The 22228-nt window shown below is 41.3% G+C and overlaps 1 protein-coding gene across 21 annotated transcripts in view; it reads left to right on the forward strand.

The window, feature by feature from the left end:
• The window catches only part of RAD51B (RAD51 paralog B), a 495227-nt gene that overhangs the window by 310018 nt on the left and 162981 nt on the right, over nucleotides 1-22228 (forward strand). For 20 of the 21 annotated variants that reach the window (XR_003925819.2, XR_003925817.2, XR_003925818.2 and 17 more), the window contains exon 10: nucleotides 7375-7453. Coding sequence is in view for 12 of the 21 variants with exons in the window: in XM_030031133.2 (XP_029886993.1) it covers nucleotides 7375-7453 (79 nt within the window). In the remaining 9 variants the exon portion in view is untranslated. Of the gene's footprint in view, nucleotides 1-7374; nucleotides 7454-8293; nucleotides 8346-22228 lie in introns of all 21 variants that reach the window. The other variant, XM_030031222.1, reaches the window with a different exon arrangement.

The following is a 22228-nucleotide window of genomic DNA, read 5'->3' on the forward strand; positions in this document are numbered from 1 at the left end:
AATGATCTGCAGAATAAGGACTGCCACTTTAGTTTCTAGAATATATCAAATTCCTGCACACAGGGCCCAAGAAGAACCAGGAGGGCAGAAAAAACAGTTATGAGGTCTGCTGGGATATCTGATGCAAAATCAACTTTGTTGTTTTCCTTACTGGCTTTTTCCTGGGCTCTGTTGCAGCTGAAAAAACAACCCTGCTAATCTACAATAAGAAGGGAAATTCTGGCATGAAGATAGTCCACCCAGACAATTTGGCACAATTAGAGGAAAGATTTGTTTAGCTTAGCACTGATTTTATTACTACGTGAGTCTAACTGAACCTTGAGAGAGCGTCTTTTCCCTGTTGAGTGACACTGTCGATGGTGTAAGTTTCCTTCTCAATTCTCAGCTATGCTCTTCCAAGCAAATGTGGTGTAACTGAAGAGTTCTCCTGAAATGCACTATTAGCAACGATTGCTTACTGCAATAGGACAACAATATGAATTAGCAAAAAATCCCAGCAAGCTAGTGTTGTTTCAGTAAGGGCAGCAAGCGTAGTGAGAGCCAGACTCCTTTCACAGATCTCACGTATTTGGTCAGTAGATCTGAATTCCAAAATATGTATTGGCTGTAAATGTGGGTTTGTTATTCATTCAGTCCTTAGTGCATGTATACGCATTTTGTCAGTACAAAAGGTGAGGTAAGGTGAATCTAGCAGAAAGGGAAATCTAAGGAAAAAACTTAGAACAAAATTAAAAGAGAAGAATCTGTTCACTGATAAGAAGAAGCTGATATAGTTTAAAAGAGGCGTGAAATCGTTTCACTCATGTTCCTCAGTCATTGCTAAGAACCAGTTTCTTGTAATAGTCTCAGTAAAAAAATGGGGAAGAAACTGGATGTCTTTCCAGTCTAAATGGAAATGATGTATTAAATGTTAATACAGCTGTTTTTCTCAAATATTTCATTGAAATATCTTAGTCCATTACTTTTGTTAAAATCATTAGCTTTCCATTATGAAATAATTTTTTTTTTACCATGTGAGAGCTCATAGGTCAATCAAAATCATCATCTTATTTCACTGTTTGGTAGTTATCATCCTAGCATTTTGATAACTAATTTGATATAAGACTCTTTCCCCTTCATCATCTTTACTTTTTTTTGGCAGGACACTGGCTTGATTTCTGGTTATCAGAATACTTCTGAAAGTCCATCCAATACATTTTCCAATTTATCACTTTCCTTGCTATTGACAGGGGATGTTGTCCCAATAATTAGTATTTTCTGCTGGGCTTCTGCAATCAATTTCTGTGATTCATCTCCTCCATAAAGCTTATAAACAATAAACTGTATTGTTAAAAATGCTTTCACTAATTAAAACCCAAACTTTAACGTACAATTTTTCTGCTGTCATTATCAATTTTCTCTAAGCCTTTTGTTTCTCAACTGCTCTGCCTGTCTCCCATTTGTCTTCCTTTATCTAATCTAATGACATCCATCCAGTTTCTATTCACTTTTCATCAAGGTGATATATCTCCTTTTCCACAGTACCTTTGTGTCCTTAACGTGCCTCATGGCAGAAATCATTTTTCAGTTGCTTAATGTTTATTCCACATTGTTGTCAAATAATAAATAATTACCACAAACCTCCTGACAGGGAAATGTGATGCTAGAAAGGAAAGAAAGGAAGCTAAGATTTCACCATTTTGTAAAGGTAGGACTTTGCAAAACTTAAAATAGCTTTTATTTTTACTTCTCTCATCCATCTCTATCATTCACACTTTAGTAGGACAGCAGTGTAAGAATAACTGGATCTGGATTGTATGTTCCATTCCAGAAGCTCGTGGATAGCTCATGGATAGCATTCCAGAAGCATCGTGGATAGGATGAATTAGAAAGACTCAGTACTGTTTCATCATTTTTCTATGTCTATTTTCTATTCATTTCACCATTGAAAAAATATTTTTTGTAATCTAAATGCCTGTTAACTTCTTTAGACTATTATTTACCATTACTGTTTACTCATCTCAAAACGTGTAGTCCTTTTGGTGCAACTTTGCACTGAAGTGTCAACAGGAAAAAAATCTCTGGTGAGGCCTGGATTTCACCTTTGAGTGCCTAATTAAATAGTGCTTATCATAAAAGGTGTGTCTTTCAGTTATCTGGTTAAGAAACAAAGCAATAAATTCCTTTACATACATCAAGAACATTAGTGGAGTTGTATTTTCCTTTCTTTTCCTGCAGCAAAAAAGGATTGGAGGAAATCTTTTATGTTGGGCTGAAAATTTAGGTTCTTAATCTTAAGTTTGGGAAAGTAAGATTGTGGAAAGGTTCCTGTTTCAGCTTGTTAATAAAGAATTCTGATTCAGGTCCAGGTTCAGGTAATAAACCTTTCTGTACTCTCTCCAGTTTTTGGCCAGGACTGATTTAGAATTGGAACAAGACATATGTTAAATATGTGTGAGTTTAGAAATACCTGTTCTGCCTGAGCTGTCTGCTTCTGAGTTATCCTGGAAGATCCCTTGTGTTCTCAATATCCTCAAGTGGCTGCTTGGAATCTTAGGGAGAGGAGCAGATGATCACCAGAAGATAAAGATGAGAAGACTTTAAATTATAAATTCTGTATTTGAAAACCAGCAATTTTTTCTTGGTTTATTGACCACAAAGATCCTTGGCTGCATATGGACCGTCAAGGGACATTGTTAGTATGTGTTATTCCAACTCCGTCAGTTCTATCAGCATAAAAGATTAGTTGGCAGGGCTTCAATGTGTCTCAGGATGCCCATAGGACTTGAAGAGACTTCGTAGGTCATGGAGTGCATCGCAGGCACTGCTTTGTATCCCTTTCATAAATATCTTAATCTGAATCCTAAAAGCAAAGATTTTTTTTTAGCCTTGCCTTTTTGAGTTGAAGGCTATTCCAGAATCTCACTTTACTGATGGTTATAAACTTCAAAATGTCCAGCCAAAATGTCTTTATGGCTGCACGTTTGTTCTTGTGCCAGTGTTGTCAGTTTAAGAAGCTCTTCTCTTTCTTCCTGCTCCATTCTCTCATTTCCACTCTCACCATTCACTTACACACATAGACAACTGTCAGCCTTCATTTTTGCTAGACACATTGAGCTAATTTTTTCTAGTGGCCTCTCACATGCACACCTCATTCTCCTCACCAGCATACAGCTCATCTCCTGCAGTTTGAGTTCATGAGTGACCTGTACTGTACATGGTATTCCAGATTAAAGCTTACTGGTGGCTTGTACAGAAACACCAGTGTCTCCCTGGTTTTGCCAGGTTTATGTGGTGGTCGGTGTGCTGTACAATTGGATCTGCTGTTGTCCTGGCTACATCACCTTGTGTGTCAGTATATCTTGTGACGTACTCATATATCCAGGAAGTGTTTTCTTTTCAATAACTGACGGTTTCTCCTTTTGTCTTACGGCTTCTGTGCTTATTCTTGTTTTCTTCATTATCAGTTCCTATTTAGTAGTGTTAAAAACTTTACAGAGATCCAAATAGATGAGGTCCAATTTACTTCAGATTTCTAAAAAATTCAAAGGATGATGTCAGGTATGCCTGGCACAATATCCATGTTTCATTCTATGCCATTTTCCAAGTCTTTAGTTATTTTTCCAAGTCTTTAGTTATTTTTCCCTTCAAAATTTCTTCTAAAGCTCTGCATGATACTGAAATCAGATTACAGACCTCAACTCACCAGTTTACATTATTTTGCTCTTGCCTTTGAGGACTATGTTTGCTGCTCCTCAGTTAGGTTACATCATCTTCATTCTCATAGATGTATGACAAATACTACCTATCAATCAGACCTAAATTCACATGCTGATTCTTACAATGTTTTTTTGACAGAGATTATCTATTTTCTACTGAATGCGCTAAGCTCCTGGAGTTTTCTTTCCATTCAGTTGTTATTTCTGTATCTATATGATATAGATAATTCCCATTATCTGCCTTCTCCTCCTCTTCAGCGTCATCTTGCTTGTTGAACACTGATTATTTCTTCACTCATGTCTAGAATATATTTAACCCCTATCCCAATGTCATTTCATTATAACTCCAATTTTTATTTCTGTTTTGATATTGTTAATAATCTTGGCCTCCAAAACATAATTTTGTTTTTTTGATATGTATTTCCTTCTATGTTTTATAAGTTCCTGGTGCATACATAAGAACCTACTCTGTGTTGGCTATTCCAACCAGAGGATGGTTGCAATGACCTTTACAGTTTTTTCTCTTTGGTTGAAACACAAATCTAAATACGTATTTACTTTTTTTAAAAAGTTATGTTAATGTAGAGTTTGGTGTTATAAAAAAGAATTCTTTGTACTCTGTCTGGTTGTGAAATATGCAATCGTACTTTAAAGGTTATTTTTCTCAGTAAGCAAACATTGAAAATAAAGCAATACCTTTGCATATTCTGAACTGTTCCCGTTTCACTAAAAAGGAAGCTAATTCTGAGCCTCAGATGTAACTGTGCAGCAGCAGCCTTTTAGAGGGGTCCTGTGATATGCTGCTGAAAGGATGTGATTTATTATATTTTTTCATTGCTATACTTAGTTATACACATATTGTAACTGCATAAAAATGCAGTAACAGAATGTACATAGGGTTATTTGAATGTCCATCCGTTTGCACGTACAGCTGTGCCTAGTGCACATGCATATATAGGTTAGTATTTATGTGCATATTACAGCACAGAATGCCAAAAATTTGACCTTAGACATCAGATTTGTAACTGTTTCACTTCAGGCCTTTCTGATTAAACATCCAGCTGTTGTGGGAGACTCTGTAGCTGAAGTTTTCGGTTTTTCCACCCCATCCTCTCCCTCATGTTCTCAGAGCTGAGGGAGTATGCGGAGCACCAGGAGGCACTCTGCTTGCCTCCTGGCAGAGTTCCCCCTCCTGCCGCGTCAGTGGGAAGTGCTGGCTCTGGGGATAATGACGGCCAAGGGAATTCGGGTTTTGTCAAGGTGCGTCACGGACATGGGATGTGACATGCCCCTCCTTTCTCCAGAAGTTCATTCCAGAGAGAACAGTAACTAACATGGAAGAGGGGAAAGTGCTACCACAGCAGTTTTCCTACTTGGAGTGTTCACAAAGGTTGTATCGCATCCTGAGGTGGGTTTGCCAGCTTCATGTGACTGAAAGGAAAACACTGACATTTGGACTGGTCTGATGTTCTCCGGCTGTATTTGTGGTCTTTATGTGCCTGCCTTTATTTTTTACTGTCTGAAGAAGAAGGGAGACTATGTTTGGTTTAAATTCTGAAAACCATAAAAATGTTAGCTGGCTGTGGGTAACAATGGTTACGTTTGAAGAACCAGATACGAGGATTTTGTTTCTTCAGCCTGTGTCAGAATCAGATGAGAGAGAGTTGCGAGACACCTAAGCATGGTCCTGTCCGCACCTACCTACTGTACAGACACCCTTAGCATTTAAAGTGCTACAGGAAAGTCACACGAGCCTCGATTCTGCAGCAGAATTTGCTGCCAAATCCTCTGGTTACGTAAGGACACTGCAGAGCTCAAACTTCTGGTGCTTGACATTGTTAATCTTACACTTAGGAATAAATGTCCTAGTCCTGCATGTCTATTAAGTGATTCAATACTGTCTGACTTTTCAGTGAAATGTGAGCAGTTTTGGTGAGCATGAACTTCCTTGTTTTTCTGTAGTCTCTCTTGGCTTTTATAAAACCTGCTTACTGTTTCCCTGCTGATCGTTAGGCTCCACCAACCGAAATTCATATGCAGTGACCCTTATGAGTGCTTGAATGTTTGGCAGAATTAGAGCATGACCTTTGGAAATAATGGGGTTTTTTTACTCTAGTTGAAATCGGCAGGATCCGTTGTGCCTCACGCCTCTAAAAATAAGATTATTACTGTCTGTTGTTCTACGAAATCTGTATTTGGATGTACCTGACAGAGGGCTGCCTATCTTGGGCTGAGAAGGTGTAGTGTCTGACGGGGCTTTGGAAATTCAGGCACTGAGGTGCGCGATGGTTCCACAGCACGCTGCCAGGCAGGCCTCACAGAGGGGTTGGCTGAAGTCAGGGCATTGGCAGAAATTCGGAAGTCGGTGGGCCTGCTCTGTGTCCTCAGCAGGCACAGCTCGGGCTCTGCAGCATTGCTCTGCTTGGAGCAGATCCCTGCAGAGCATCAGCACGGGCTGAGGGGGAACCGCCTGCCCAAACCGTGTCCTCAGGGGCTGGGAAGGTGGGAAGGCTCTTTCAGGGTGCACGGCCACCGCCGGGAGGGCTGGTTTCCAGTTCCCAGCCTTTTCTAGCGGTTGAAGAGGTGAGCAGAGAAACGTGTTTCAGCTTTGTTCAGCAGCTCTGTGCCGGAGGCAGAGCAGCAGCCCGCTCTCCATTTCAGTCACTGCTGTCAGAGTCTTCTGCAGGGCCCACATGGGGACCATTAGATCAATGTTTGTGCTGATTACACTCTTGGGCAGAGCTTATTAAGTTTATCATTAAAATGTCACTTTCATGTAGGTGACAGAATGGGGGTTATTTTGAGGCAAGCTGTGAGGGAGCAGTCCTCGGCAATGAGCAAAAATCAAACAGCCAAGCGATAAAACCTGGCACATTTGTGTGAGTTTGCCACTGCGGGTCCCATGTCACCTACCCTGCCTACAAGCCCATTTCTTTGTCTCCAGAGCTCTGCTGCAGCTCACCTTCCACAGAGGATTGTTCCTCCGTAGTGGAGCTAGAGAGGTTGGGATATTTCTGGCCTGACCATGGAGAGCTAGTGCACCCAAATGCTGAGCTAAATTCAGTTGAGCTGTACACCCTGAGGGAGTTCCAATTCCTGTTTTGTTACTCCAAGGACAAGATCCTTCAATAAAGCTTGACTTGGTCATTACCCCTTTTGCAAAAGAGGACGTGCAATGTCATGTTACCATCCCCGGTGTGATGACCCACAGGTGGACCACACTGCTTCCAGGGGCTGGAGGAAGGCAATGGGTGGAGTTCTTGGAGAAGCCGAGGGGGCACATCTGTGGAACGGCTAATGGCGATTAAAATTGCATTACACAGTGGCAGTTGCAATTCTGCTCAAAATTGTCTCTATCTGAGTGCAACTGCCTGAACCAGCAGAAATTATTAAGCTTAACAGGATGCCAATAAGACAAGCAAAACTTGCTGCTTTCATGACAGTGTTTTTTTAGGACCTGTGAGTCCTTTTAAAATTGCAGCATGATCTATACATGCATATGAGAAGACCTCAGCTACTTAGAAGTGACAGGGCTAGATCAATAACTACCTTGTTATTTCTTCAGTATGCTTTACTACTTCTGGAAGTTAAATCCAGTGAGATTATTCTACAGATCTGAGCTCTGATCAGTATGTTATAAAGATGTGTACTTACATATTACTTGTTTGTTTTGCAGCTCCTGGTTGCTAAATCCCCTGTTGCTCCATTCTCTGCTTTTTTCTACACCATTGAGAAATCAGGCTTGGTTCTTCAAGGTAAGACCAAAGCATTGATTGTTTCGCCTTTTCAATTAGTATTTTAAGCAGGCTGAATGTAGGTAACAGCAACTATTGTTGAAAATGGTCCTGTTTATACCTAATTAAACCCCCACACATTTAAACAGTCTGGTTGGCAAGGGCAGGCTTCTCCTGCCTTCACTGCTTTGTCTTGGATTATACTAAATTAGTTGTTGCATATTCCCATGGATCTAAGAATGGGCCCTGAAATTATTAATCAAGGCTCCCTGTTTTCCTTCAGGGTAAAGTAGAATAGTTCTGGCAACACTGCTCCTATGGGATAGGTTTCTTCAGGAGAAACATACCCATCTATCATTAATAACCTGCTTTAATAAATGGTTATTCTTTAGCAAATAGCTTGACATCAATAAAAATACAGGAAATTAATATCTGTTCTCCTTTTTTGTGATTATTTTAATGCTAATGTCCCATGGTCTTAAATAATCCTCAGATTCTCTAGGATATGAGGTAGTGTACTGAAAAGCTGGATATTACTATCATGATGGCAGGGAACTAGGATTCCTTGTGGCCATGTCCTAAATCACGTACTTTCAGACCATAGCAAAAAGGGAAGTTCAGCTCTTCCCTTCTTTTCCCCATTTATCCCACTAAATCTTCCTTTAAGGTCCTTATTTTTGACAGACATTCATAGATCAATTTTGTTGAGTTGCTGTCTGTTGATATGCAGCCTGGCTCCTGACTGCTGCATCAGTTTAGCAGACTAAATAAAACTAGTCAGTGCCTGTCACGTTTTGGTTAGAGGATACACTCTGATATGCAACCATGGCATTAAGAAAAGTGAGCATCGCTGTTTCTCAGGTTCCAGTGACTGATAATCACTGATCCCATAAAGCCCTACGAACATTTTAAGGTATGTGAACAGTTCTCTTCCTTCTCATTGCCCATTTCTCACCTTCAAACAGGCAGCACTAGGCCAATGACATATTTACATTTACTAATGACTAAATATGCTTATATCTCTGGTGATACACAATGTAGGAAAACAAAAGAAACAAAAATATTTTATGGTGCATTTTTGCTTCCATTTGGTACATCTACATAATGATAATGTGGGGGGTCCATCCGATGTTTCCAAAGCCTTTGGATACTATACCCAGTGTATTCTTAGATGGCATTTTGGGAATTTGATCTGCTTTACTTGGTACCAGTAATTTTAAAAGGCTACAGGAACTAAAACCAGTTTTTATTAGTTTAAACTGAGATGGCTTGCAACAGTTGGTCTAGACATGTTTTGGTTCAGTATTAGGCAGAAGGCAAGCTACTTTCTATCTCAAATATCTTCTGAGTTGCAGAGGTGTTTCTGATCATTATAAAAAAAGGCAGACAATTTCCTGCTCTGTCCTCAGGCACTAATGTAGTGAAACTTTGGGAAAGAAAGATTTCCCATTTCAGAAACAGGAAGCATTTGTTCAGAGATGATCTTTATTTGTTTCAGTTCTTCTCTGTGAGCCAGGAATATAGCTTTCCAAGGACCAAACCCTACCTTTAAAGAACAAATGGGCCTGGTAACACGTAACGATGGTGGAGTAGGACTCTCTGATAGAAGGATAGCACTGTTTTGGGAGTATGGCAATTGCTCTTTTCCCTGTATCCATACGTTTCTGGGGCGGACGTTTAAAACATCATTCACCATTTTTCTAAAAACAGGTGAGATACCAGTTTGGATTTCTCTAAGTAAACACTGTCTCGATATCAGGCATTCTTTTTACATTTTGGAAGGCAGCTTGAAGCTCTTCTTTGTGTGAGCCTTTTCTTACTTCCTGACTACACCATTATGTTTCCATTTTAGATATTTTTTTCCAAGATGGGTAGTAAGGAAGGGCATGGTTCCCCTAATAATGTGCCCCAGACTATTTTACAGAGACTTGTAAGCACTTACACGTGAGCCACCTCACTGAGTTGTACAAAGTAAATATTGCATGTTCTCATCCCACATTTCAGTGATCATTATTTCTATGGAAAGAGGAAGTGAACAAATCACCTGGAAATGGCTGTTGCGGATAAGATGCAGAAAGTGGCACCAGGCTGCCTTGTGCAAGAGAGGCTAGATTTTTTATGAGAGTTGTAGCTAGTGCTTCCTTCCAAAGGGAAGCTGGATGCAAGGTAAGATGTCAGTAAGGCAACTGGCCGCGGGTAGCCGGTGAGGGAGTGTCTCTGCATTGCTGCTTGAGGGATGTCATATAGCACTAACAAGTGGAATCTGTCCCGCAGCCTGATTGCAAAGGCAGCTTTCCCGTTCAGGCTTTGTTGTTTCATTCAGTTGGTGTCAGGAGGTGAGCACACTCGGGGTGGCTGATGGGAACAAGTGGATGGGTGTGGGAACTGGTGAGAAGCAGCAGCTGGCTGAAGTGCCCAGGATTCTTTCTTTTTACTCAGCGGGTCCCATCCCGGGACCATTAACCAATAGGCCATAAACAAACTGATATCGGAAAATGTGGCTGGAAACTCCTTGATTAGTGAGGGTGAATGGGGAATGAAAGACAAAGTGAAAGTGTGATTTAACAGTTCCACAAGCAATTTCCATTGCCACCTCTGAGGGATTAGGATGTGTGGAATAGGCTAAAAATGAGGAGGAGCTCTCCCCACTTTTGTTCTGTGGGCCAGAGGATAATAAAACGGCAGGAGAGGCAGTGCAGCTAGTTAGGGATTTCACAGGCTGCTATTTGATGCAGTTTAAGGAGCCCTTCTGCTATTGTTGCAGTTAAAATGGGAAGCGGAACTGTTCTCCATTCGCAAAAATCTCCAGCGTCCTCAGGAAGAGGGCTGAGAGCAAAAGGCTATTAAGATGGTAATGCTGCCCCATTTGGAGGAGTGTATCAAAATCCTCTTTGTCAATGTAAATCGCTGCTCTGTTTCCCTGGTATCTTTGCATCTCATGGCCTCAGTGCAAGCACAGAAGTGTTCGGAGGAGACCCTAGTGAAGGCAGAACTGCTTCTCTTTTATTGTCAGAGGAGAGCTCCAGGCTGCCCAAGGGTGCCACAGAGAAAACTTCTTTGCTTTTAGAAGTGTTCAGGGATGAAAAGAATCCATTTATTCACTCATTCTTTTATTTCCACTTGCAGACTAGAGAAATGAAATTTGATGATTGGAAAGAAAGATTGGCCAGTCAGATATTTAGCAAGGAAATTCAGGCTTCAGTCTCCTTTCATTGCTTCAGTATGCTCTGTGCTATGGAGGGGGTGGAGCGCAAACCCCTAAAAAGCCTCAGTTGCCTTTCCATTGCAATACAGTGGCATGTAATGTACTGCCATGCTGTACAGTGTGACTCTGTGATGAACCTGAATTGTGAGTGCAAAATCCAGTCTGACAGCAGATCTCTATTTTGTAGAGATCTTAAACAGAGAGGCAGAAGCCTGGATCTAAGCACTGCAAAATATCGGAAGTTTTACTGTCTGCTTGTGTATTTTGTTTAAGGACTTGCTGTTGCTTCCCTAATTCAATATACTAGTTAAAGTGAATGAAGTGATACCGTTAAAAAGAAGAATAACAGTAAAAAAGCTCCAGATCTACTTGATTAAGGGTGCAAGTCACAAGATTATTTTTCTCATTGGCAGTGATACAATTTCTGGTTTGGATTGGAAATTATTAGTTGGTAATTCTGTTCTCATGTATCAGTCAGAACAGATTCTGGGTTGTTCTTGCCTAGTTGTAGTTTCATTGAACCTGAATGTAGCACTTACTGAGTTAGGTTGGCTGAACTAGGAGATGCCACTTAGCTATGCACACACCTATGCAAAAAAAAAGATAGGCTGAATAAGCTGATGTCAGTTTTAAGCTGTATTCTGCGGGCGATCGTCTGAGTCTAGCTTTAGAAGCAGCAGTATTCTGAGGCATAAATACAAGCTAGCAACAGAGCCTAGCTATTAGCAACTGATAGCTTGGCTGTTTGTGGAAGTAAGTCTCATTCCATGTCACCTAAGTAAATGCTCTCTGTTACCCAGAGGATGGTGCTGCAAAAGAAGACAGGGAACACGGTGACTGGTTGCCAGCTGGAGAGTCTGTTGGGACTTTTCGCTGAATGCTTTAACCAAGTGATTAACGTTGCTCTTCACTGGAAGAGCTCAGAAGCACTGGAAACGTAAGGCAAATAATACTAGTGAGCTAGGACTTGCTTTTGAGCAATGATTTATTTTCAGTTTCATAGGGTTTAAAAACAGGTGGAATCAGCAGTTCATCCAAACTGACCTCCCATATATCATACATGTTTCCTTCAGGTACCTGATAACTTATGTTACATTGAAACATGTCTTCTAGAAAGGCATTCACTTTTCTTTAAAGACATCAAGAAATGTGAGTTCCTGGTTTGCCTTGACAGTGTTTTCAAGTTTTAGCTACCTTGCTGCTAAGTACTTGTTCTGTATTTCAGATTAGAATTTATCTGCCTTCAGCTATTGGCCTCAGTTCTTACTATGACCTTCAGTGCTAAATAAAGCACTGTTCCCATTAAATGGGTGCCGTCTTGCATGAGTGTACTTGACATTAAGTTTTATCCTGCTATGTCTTATTCTTCCTTTTTAAAGAAAGTTATAACTATCTGCAAATTTAACATCAAAACTTTTGTGTCTTATGCTGACTGGCTCCCCTCACTACCCAAAGAAAGGACAGAATACCTTGTATTGTTAAAGGGAAGAAGACTTTGATTTTTGTACCAGCAGGACTGGATGATTAGTTAATTGATTAATCCACCCTTTTTCCTGCCCTCTTTTCCACTGCACACATGTCTGTGTGTACACAACCATGCTCACCTTGCCTATAATATCTTATTGAGGCAGGTAACTTCTGATAAGGAGAAACAAAAGCTACATGGCACTTGGAAGAGAGCGTCTTAGGTTTTAAGTTTCACAGTACTAAGAGGGAAAAGATCTAGGAACAGCTAAATCTAGGGAAACTGTGGTACATCATGTTTCATTTGTCACTAATGTAATGAAAGAGTCTCATTTTAATCTCAAAATAGCATAGTGTCTGGGTTTGTAGTGCAGCATGGCAAACCATCTCCAAAGCGCTGTAAGTAATTTATATGGCTGAAGCAAGTGAAAAGTGCCTCATTTTATTTTGTAAAGAAATGAGTAGCGAGGTAGAACGGGAATTCTGAAAGAAAGGGCAGCATTATTTGTTTTGTATTGTGTGAGTTTGAACAGTGAGAGACCATGATTTACTGCATCAAAAGCTTTTATTCAATTGAAGAACTGTAACTATAAAGTGACCTTTGTCTGGAGTAACATGGATATAATCTGTAAAATGAAGCAGGGTTGTACTTGATGTGTGAATGGATGGAAGACAGATTAATGGGAATAAAGTTGTGCATTGCTATTGAGATGGTAACAGATTTGCAGTGCCACTGGTGATTTCCAGCCCTATTGGATGGATAAAGATGAACTGATCATTGTTAGGATCTCTGTGGGGTGGAACCATTTTTGCTGTATTCCCCACAGGACACCGAAAGCCTCATGCTATTTCTAACAGGTTTGTAATAATGAGAGCAAAAAAGCATGATTGGTTTGTAGGCTAGGTCTATCCTGGTGGTAAGGAATGTGAAAAAAGTAAGACTCCCATCATCCCAATGCCAGCAAAATCACCCATACAGATGTAGCTGACATCAACAAAGATGTCCTTTTGTTCAGCCAGTTCATGGCATTTGGGGGAATGGGTTACTAAACCTGACCCAGGAATTGTGTTCACTTGGGTGAGGGCGTCCTCACTAGGTGGCTTTGTGGGAATCACTCTACTGCTCTGCAACAGCGTTGGCAAAGCCTTTCTGGAGTAGCTGAACTCCATGACTGTCAAATGAAGGTGTCCAGAGAAACAAAGCACAGATGCAAAACCAACTAAAAATCATAATGAAGAGAGGTGGAGGGAAAATATTTTAATTGTGATGGAAGACTAGAGGCATCTTGGGTTTAGATCCAGTAGAAACAAAATAAACTCTGTCATTTCAATAAAATTAAATGTTTCTATCTGCAAACATGATCCTTCTAGTGACATAGTAGATAGACAACAGATTGGTAAAGTTTCTGGCCATACTTTTTGCTGTGAGCTTAACTTGTGGGAGGATATTATGCTGGATAAATCCAGTTTAGCACAGAGTATTGAATTACCTGCTTATTTCTGAACACATATGTAAAGACACTGAAGATACAGTACTGCTTTCTTGCACTGAAAACCAAACATGTCCCTAAGTGCTTTGCTAGATTGCAACTGAAGGGCCAGCATTTAATTTTTCCTGAGTTTTACTAAATGTAAGTTTAAAAAAACTTAGTGTAAGCAGTGTGCCAAATCTGTTCACATTTACACAAGTGTGAATCAAAACTAACTTTTTTCAATCCAGTGTTGTTAAGAACAATAAGCTGAAGAGTGTAAGTCTGGATTTGCAAAGACATTCCCCTCTTTTCAAGGCTGGCATAGGCTTCCTGGGACAAAATGGTCTCACTTCAGACAAATCTTCTCCTTACCAGTCTCTCTGTAATGAATTCCTGATCAAAGTGGGCTGCTCCCCTGTGTTTTCAGCACAGTGCTAAAGCAAATGGCCTTTTTTCCAAATGGCTTTTAACATAAGGAGTGAAGTTGTCTGTTGATTAGAGGTAGTGATTTGTGACAGTATATTGTTCTGGGAACTGAACGTTGTTGTAGAAGACCAAGACTCTACTAGTAATTGCCTGGATTTAACGTAGACGATGTTACATCTTTCAAGCTACAGATTTATAGAATAAGGTCAAATGTACCTAAAATGGACTTCATGTTCTTAAGCAAACACATTCATGAGTAGGAAGCCAAAAAAATGTCTGTCCAAAAACATGTTTTTCAGCCAGAGTAAAGTCTCATGCTTTTCTGTGCAACTTATGAAAGTAAAAGGTAGTTAAGTCTCACTGTGATTTATCCCTTTCTCACTGTTGTGGTTTAACCCCAGCCAACAACTAGGCACCACGCAGCCGCTCACTCACTCCCCCCCACCCAGTGGGATGGGGGAGAAAATCGGGCAAAGAAGTAAAACTCGTGGGTTGAGATAAGAACGGTTTAATAGAACAGAAAAGAAGAAACTAATAATGATAATGATAACACTAATAAAATGACAACAGTAATAATAAAAGGATTGGAATGTACAAATGATGCGCAGTGCAATTGCTCACCACCCGCCGACCGACACCCAGCTAGTCCCCGAGCGGCGATTCCCCCCCCCCACTTCCCAGTTCCTATACTAAATGGGATGTCACATGGTATGGAATACCCCGTTGGCCAGTTTGGGTCAGGTGCCCTGGCTGTGTCCTGTGCCAACTTCTTGTGCCCCTCCAGCTTTCTCGCTGGCTGGGCATGAGAAGCTGAAAAATCCTTGACATTAGTCTAAACACTACTGAGCAACAACTGAAAACATCAGTGTGTTATCGACATTCTTGGCATACTGAACTCAAAACATAGCACCGTACCAGCTACTAGGAAGACAATTAACTCCATCCCAGCTGAAACCAGGACACTCACGTAGGCACAACTAGATTTCTTTCGCTGTCCTCAAAGGTTATGTCTGTTCTGGCTTCACCAGTAACATGTTTGGTGAAGCCATCACTACTGTCATTTTATCTTGTAAAAGGATAGTCAGCAATAGAGGACTATGACCCAAATGACTTAACCTTGGTAGGACATGCAACTTTTCTTTAGCTGTAGGACTTTATGTATTCTCCATGTTAAAATCTTGTAAAGTCTCTGAGTGTACAGCCTGGTTGCCAAAGAGAAATGCTGGACACTTTATTGTTCCCCGCGCTGGGGAGGGGACAGTGGTGCGGAGATCCAACAGTTAGCTACAGTCTAAACCTGGAAGTCTCCAGAGGGCAATCCTGTGTAGATAGGTACATTTGAACAGCACTTCATCTAAACTAGAAAACTTTGCCTGAGGTGGGGCTTATTAGCACAGGGATAAGGCTTTGCAAATAGGGTTCCTGATGCTTTGGCCCTAGTGCTGGTTTTCTTTGAAATTTTATGTTTCCAGAATTAACACACCTAGAACAACCTCAGGTATCTTTGCATCTAATGTGTAGACTTGCCCTGTCTTTAAAACTGGACTAACCACAAATTTAAATGATCTTATCATATAAGCTTAAATCTGTCTTGATAAGATGGAACAGGAATATATAGCACTTTCATAAAAACAGACACACGTGATAAACCCTCCCAACAAACAGGTTTTTACTTCAAAAGGTTTTTCTCCTTACAGTCATTCCCTAAAATTAATAACATTGGGCTATGACTGTAAGGTATTTTCTGTAATGTTCATTTGAACTTTTAACATAGTGTTAATGATCGTTGTAGTGCTTCTCCTCATTGTTTATGTTGTAATGAAACCAGAATCTAGCCCTTTGTCATTCAGTTCTGTGAAGACCCCTGAAAAATTTGTGAGATTAAATTTCAGGGCTGGATTGAGTTAACCAAGGGTTACAGAGATGAGAGGCAACAAGTTTAGTCAGCAGGTTTTTAGAGCGTGGTGTATCAGCCTTGGCTGTTCCTTGGTTTGGCACCTGAATAACCCTACAGGGTCTGCCATAGGGCTCAACTGCGGCAAGGCAGCGCAAGCATGACTGCATGGGTGAAGAGGAAGCACAGGCAGATGATCCTACAATTAACAGTTCAACAAGAGATGTGGTTGCTGAAAAAATTTTACTTTATTGTCCACTGAATGTTATTTTCATTTAAACTTCCCAGCTTTTCCACTACAGAAACAAACTCCGGTATAGTCCAATGCCCTGTGAAGGTATGCTCTCCAGAAGCAGCAGCAGAGATGTGAAGAGTGACGTTTCTAGAAAATGTTGTGGGACTATTAGAGTGCTATCAAGCAGTCTGCAATAGAGTGATTTCCCAGAGTGCTGTGTGCTGTTGTGGAGACCTCAGCTGGGATGTGCCTTACTACTGAGTGAATAAGCTTAGAATAAGCAAACTGATGTCCTGAGTCGGGAACACCAAGCATTGCGCTCCTGAAGATGTTCTGAGTGAGTTTAGGGATGAGACTCTTTTGCTTAGTAGCATACAGAAAACATCCCATTCCTCCTTCAGGCTGCATGTGTTTGATGAAGGACTTCAGTCTTGAGGCATGTCAGGTGGGAACTGCACACTACACCTTTTACTTCCTTCATGCTGTATTTGTGCTGCGAGTGAATTACCCAGAACAAGGTATTGGGCAGCCAGGCACATACAGGCACATTGCAGCTGCGAGTTTGTAGACTGTATCCTGTCTGCCGTGGCCATTTGCTGAAGTTCACAGAGGAGCAGAACATCCTGTTTGCTTAGTTTTCTTTTGTCTGCCCCATACCAGCACAGGGAGAATATTCCTACATATCTTTTCTTTTCTGCTCTGAAATTGGATCACAGTACTCATGATTGTGTTCAATAGCTGGAAATGCTGAGGATATCCGATTGCTGAGGTCTCTTATTTTAAACACCACATGCCAGGAAAAGTATGTGGGATCCCACCGGCTTAGCACTGGAGGGTGCAGGATGCATCAACAGGAAAACCAAACAAAACATGAAGTGAAATTCATTTGAAAAGGGAAGGGACTCTTATACCACCCATCAGCAGTGTTTAAACTCTTCATATTCACACAATAGGCCTTTTATTTTCCTTCAGTTCTTCTCGATATGCAAACTATCTTAAATTGATTTTTAGAGCTGCAGCTGTCACTGAAGTCAGTGGGAGCTGTAGGTGCTTGTTACCTTTGAAAATCAAGCCAATGTATTCTAATGTGGTAGCAAAAGCCAAAACTGCTAAATTAGGGTGGTTAAAGCATAGCTCTGATAGTTCCGTAATGTGATCCCAGCCACCTTCATATTTGATACAGATGCAGGGCCTCATGCTGTGCACACCAGAGCTCAAAGGTATGTCGTTTCTTCTTTGCCTTTCAGCCCTCCTTCCCCTGCAAATTTGTGGCCTTGCTTCATCGCTACAGCCCTTCCAGCTGAGTAATACTGAATAGGAGTCTATTGGAGTTTAACAGAGCTAGCTTTTATTCATCCAGGATACTTTCTTTTCCTTGAGAAACGGGTTTGCTCCCCCTTTTTGTCTCGAATGTGCATTAGGCTGAACTGGGCAATGGGTGGTCACACAGCTGACCCATAGCTTCCCACCTACTGTAGCAGCAGTGAGGACAAGCAGCCACCCGAGGCACTGTTTGATTTTCATTTGGAAGATTTGTCATGCCCTAGGAAAGGTTCCTAAGCGGTGGCCAGAAGTCAGAGCAAGTCCAGATTTCTGCAGTGTAGAATGAACTAAATTCCACTGTCACATCTGAACATGAGGAGAGAAAGGCATCCCTCTAGCTGGTCCCAGCTGTCTGGGCTCAGGAAGAACACTGCTTACCGCCGTATCACTCAAAGGCGTGGGAAACTTGAACGCACAAACTGAATCTGCAAACTCAAGTCATCTTCTGGCAGAGGGGGTAAATGAGCTGGTGCGCTTGAGGGCTGCAGCCGACAGCATGGTGCTAATTGAGGCCAGCTTGCCTCACACTCAGTTCGAGAATGTGTCTTTTGTGGACAGATCTTTGCAGAAAAAGAGCCTTGGCTGAGGATGAAGCTGTCTGTCCCCCTTTGCTCCCCTTCCCAGTCACCACTGGAACTGCATACACCGACACCTGTTTTCAGTGTAGCTTCTTGACTATGCCTGGGTTGATGGTCCAGAGATGACTGCACAATTGTCATTAAATTTGTTCACCTGTCCTTCCCATAGTGTGAAAAGTGAGTGATAATTTAGTAACTTGTCCAAAACAATTGCTTGTCCAAGAAGACTGAAAGTCTGCAGGAATGCACAAGTGATAATGCTGTGGTAAATCAGGTTTGCCACCTGTCTGTTATGGATCAGAGGGTATGGATTTTGTTGAATGACTAAAGGCTTTTTTGTCCATGAAGTAGGAGATGTGACAGGGAGGGGTCTGCTGCTGACGTTGATTTCAGGAAGTATGATCAGATGTCTGGATGTTTTCAAATAAAGTGTATTCCAAGCCTAAAGTATATTCCAAGGCACTGTGTTCCTCATGTGCGCTTCCTTCAACAGTTGCCAAGGATTAAGTTGTTTTGGCTTTCTTTGGGTTTGGTTTTGGTTTTTTTCCTAATGCTCAGAATCAGTAGCTTAACTGGTTCAGAGAAAGCTAGTTGAAATGGCCTTCTGTTATTGCTTGCCTCTTAGACTGGCAGTTTTCTCAGTTCGTTGGTTCTGTGTCTTTTTTTTTTTTCTTCTTAGTGCCACATATTGTTGGTAAAATAAGGAGACTTGAAAACAGAGGAAGTAGAGGTAATGTTGATCTTGAAACACCAGCAACTGAAAAGACCATTCACGGTTTCCTTCAAAACAAAACCAAGTGGTAAGATAATGCTAACCAGGGCTGGGTGCCCAGAAGAGCATCATAATGAAGCATCCATGGTTATTGTTCAGCTGGGTGTTTGTTCTTCATGTGAACAAAAGGAAGGAAGAACTCTGCTATCAGGCTAGAGAGGAAGGAGTCTTTGTTGCCCTTGGCTACCCTAACTTTAAATATGAGGAAGCACAGGGCACTGCAGCATAACCTTTCCGCAGTATTAGACAGGGAAAATTGCTAGTTCAGGAGGTTAAGGGCGGACGCTTTGTTTATCTAAAGACTAGGCTTCCTTTGCATGACAGCCCCAAATCAGGTATGTCAGTGCTAGTATTTATTTAGGTCATGTGAGGTTTTAAAACCCTGGTTTTAAACCCTGATTCCTCTGCTTTGCTGCTTCTCTGCCATTTGATTCCTCTGCATTGTTGCTCACCATGAGGAACAGTAAGAGATGCCATTTCCTTATTGAGTCTGACAGGCACCGGGTGTCCTGAGTGTAAAGTTCAGTCATGTTGCTGAAGCATCAGGAATGTATCTGCTGGAGACTGAGTCAGGCTTACTGTACTTTTCTGCTCCTGCTCCACCCATAGAGTTGTGTGCTGAAGTGGCAGAATCCCTGCATCCCTCTCCCTGTCCTTCAAGTCATGAGGCTGACACACTGTCAGATTAATGACAGTTTACCATGCTCAGAGACACTGTTTTGGATTTTCAGATGACTCAGGCAATGATTGTGTCTTCAGCTAAGCTCAGGTTATGATTTAAAGATATTCCTTGCAATCATGAAAGTTTGCTTAGCCTGCCTGTGCGTTAGTCTTACTCTGGCTTTCTGTAGGCCATGTACCATCTCTATGTACCAAGAGACACTGGAGAAACAGATTTACACCCCACTAGAGGCAACGCTGTGTTGTTGGGGTGTTTGAAAAAAGTGGGTGCGTATTTTGATTCTGATATAAAGAGTTCATTCCTTGTATATGATGCTTCGAAATTTCTGAACACAAAATGAAAGCAGCCCACAAATACTTATCAGCTTTGTCTTCACATTCAGGGTGCACCCCTGCATTGATTTCTTGTTAATTCACAGGTTACCATGGTGTGTGATGTACAAAATGACACTTTCACGCATTTATGACAGTGTCTATTTCCATAATTCCAGAATCTAATTGTGCTCACAACTCTATTCTACTGGTTAGCTCAGATAAAGGATTTGCTTTCTCCAGCGAGTAAGACACGAGTTTCAGAAGACTGCTTGCAAACTTTTTATAATACAGTGGCTTCATAGATTATATGTTTTGTGAAGGCTCTACCAACATTACTGTAGACAGAGCAAGATCTTTAATTAGAGAAAATAGCCTTGGTTTTTTTAATGCAAGTGTTCTGAGGCCATGTTAATTTGGCAGAGTGAAAGCATTTGATAAGAATACAAAGAGAATGGGCAGAATCCCATGAAACTACTGAGAGGGCCAAGTGTAAGGAATATTCTTCAAGGGGTCATAGTATGTCAACTATATACAAAACTGATGGAAGCAGGAGAATTAGGGCCAAGCTCAAATTTGATATGCTTCTTGTGGTTCTGGAGGTGATCAGCTGGTGTGCAAAACCATGCTGGATACAGGAAGAAATAAAGCAAATACTCCATATTATGTTATTGGTATTGTGGCTCTGTAAAACCACTAAGTTCAACAGAGAAAATGGAAAGAAAACTCCGAATGTCCTGGAAAATAAAATTAAGAAATAGAATGAACTCAGACCACCCACCAAAGTAGCCTCCTGGAAACAGATTGATCTTTACTTCACATAGTAGATGTGAAAGCGCAGTAAAATGCTGAAAACACAGATGGAGCAGTGAGGGAATGACTCTGCCCATGCTTAGGTTTTTTATGTTACTAGCATTTTAAAGTATGGTGGTTCTTTGAAGAAAAAAATCCAAGATTACGTTTAGCACATCTTAGTCAAGCCACAGCAAGTATACTCAGTTTACAAATACAAATGTTTCCAGTTTGTTTTGTTTTCCTAATTGTTAACCATAGAAATTATTTGTTTCTTAAAAGCTAAAAGGGTTTCTTTCCTTCTCACATACCATGATGAGTGGTTTTAATGGTATAAATTGTGTCTTCCGTACCAGCTAAAACAGTTGTCTTCAGTTATGCCAGTCATGGAGGTTTATGTATGCAGTTACAGTTTTTGTACTTGGGTGTTAATAAAGAACTGAAGAGGCACAGAAGAAATAGAATTTACTTAGGTATTTGGTGGCCCATTTGCTGAAAAGAACTAGCAAGGCTGGCTGAGTAACTAACATTCATTAGTGCACTTGAAGACAATAGATCAGCTTCTGAGTACTGTCAGGGAACAATTATCTTGAATAGAAGTAGGTGCTGGTTTGATGCATCTGTAATTAGAGCTTCCTAGCACTGTGGAAGGGGTTTCCTTTCCCTCCCAGGACTAGAGGGCTTGGCAAAACCTTTGGGATGAAACTTTAGAGCATTTCTCTGAAAGGCTTCTTGGGGAAATGACAACCCTATGACTTCCTTTATAGAAACTGTTTTTATGACTGACTATCTATCTATCTATCTATCAATCATTATTTCAACTTATAGAGGACGTAAAAGACTATGTAGCAGATATCAGAAGACTGGAAGTCTGGTATCAAAGCTATGCCTAATGGAATTGCTTCTCGTTGGTGGAGTGTCTCTGACAGACTTGAGCAGAGGTTTTAATAGGGAGTGAGGGTTCCACTATGATAGATATGAGGAGCAGGGGTGGATATGATGCAGCGCTACAGGCTTGGGGAAGAGTGGCTGGAAAGCTGCCCGGCAGAGAAAGACCTGGGGGTGCTGGTTGACAGCCGGCTGAATATGAGCCAGCAGTGTGCCCAGGTGGCCAAGAAGGCCAACGGCATCCTGGCTTGTGTCAGAAATAGTGTGGGCAGCAGGAGCAGGGAGTTGATCGTCCCCCTGTACTCGGCACTGGTGAGGCCACACATGGAGTACTGTGTTCAGTTTTGGGCCCCTCACTACAGGAAAGACATTGAGCTGCTGGAGTGTGTTCAGAGGAGGGCAACCAAGCTGGTGAGGGGCCTGGAGCACAAGTCCTATGAGGAGCAGCTGAGAGAACTGGCGTTGTTCAGTCTGGAGAAAAGGAGGCTGAGGGGAGACCTTACTGCTCTCTACAACTACCTGAAGGGAGGTTGTAGTGAGGTGGGTGTTGGTCTCTTCTGTCAGGTGGCTGGAGATAGGATGAGAGCAAGTGGCCTCAAGTTGAGGCAAGGGAGATTTAGGTTAGATATTAGGAAAAATTTCTTTACTGAGAGGGTTGTCAAACGTTGGAATGGGCTACCCAGGGAAGTGGTTGAGTCACCATCCCTGGAGATATTAAAAAAGCGAATGGACAGGGTACTTAAGAACATGGTTT

This window comes from Aquila chrysaetos, chromosome 2 (assembly GCF_900496995.4).
Source record: "Aquila chrysaetos chrysaetos chromosome 2, bAquChr1.4, whole genome shotgun sequence".
Taxonomy (NCBI): Eukaryota; Metazoa; Chordata; class Aves; order Accipitriformes; family Accipitridae; genus Aquila; species Aquila chrysaetos.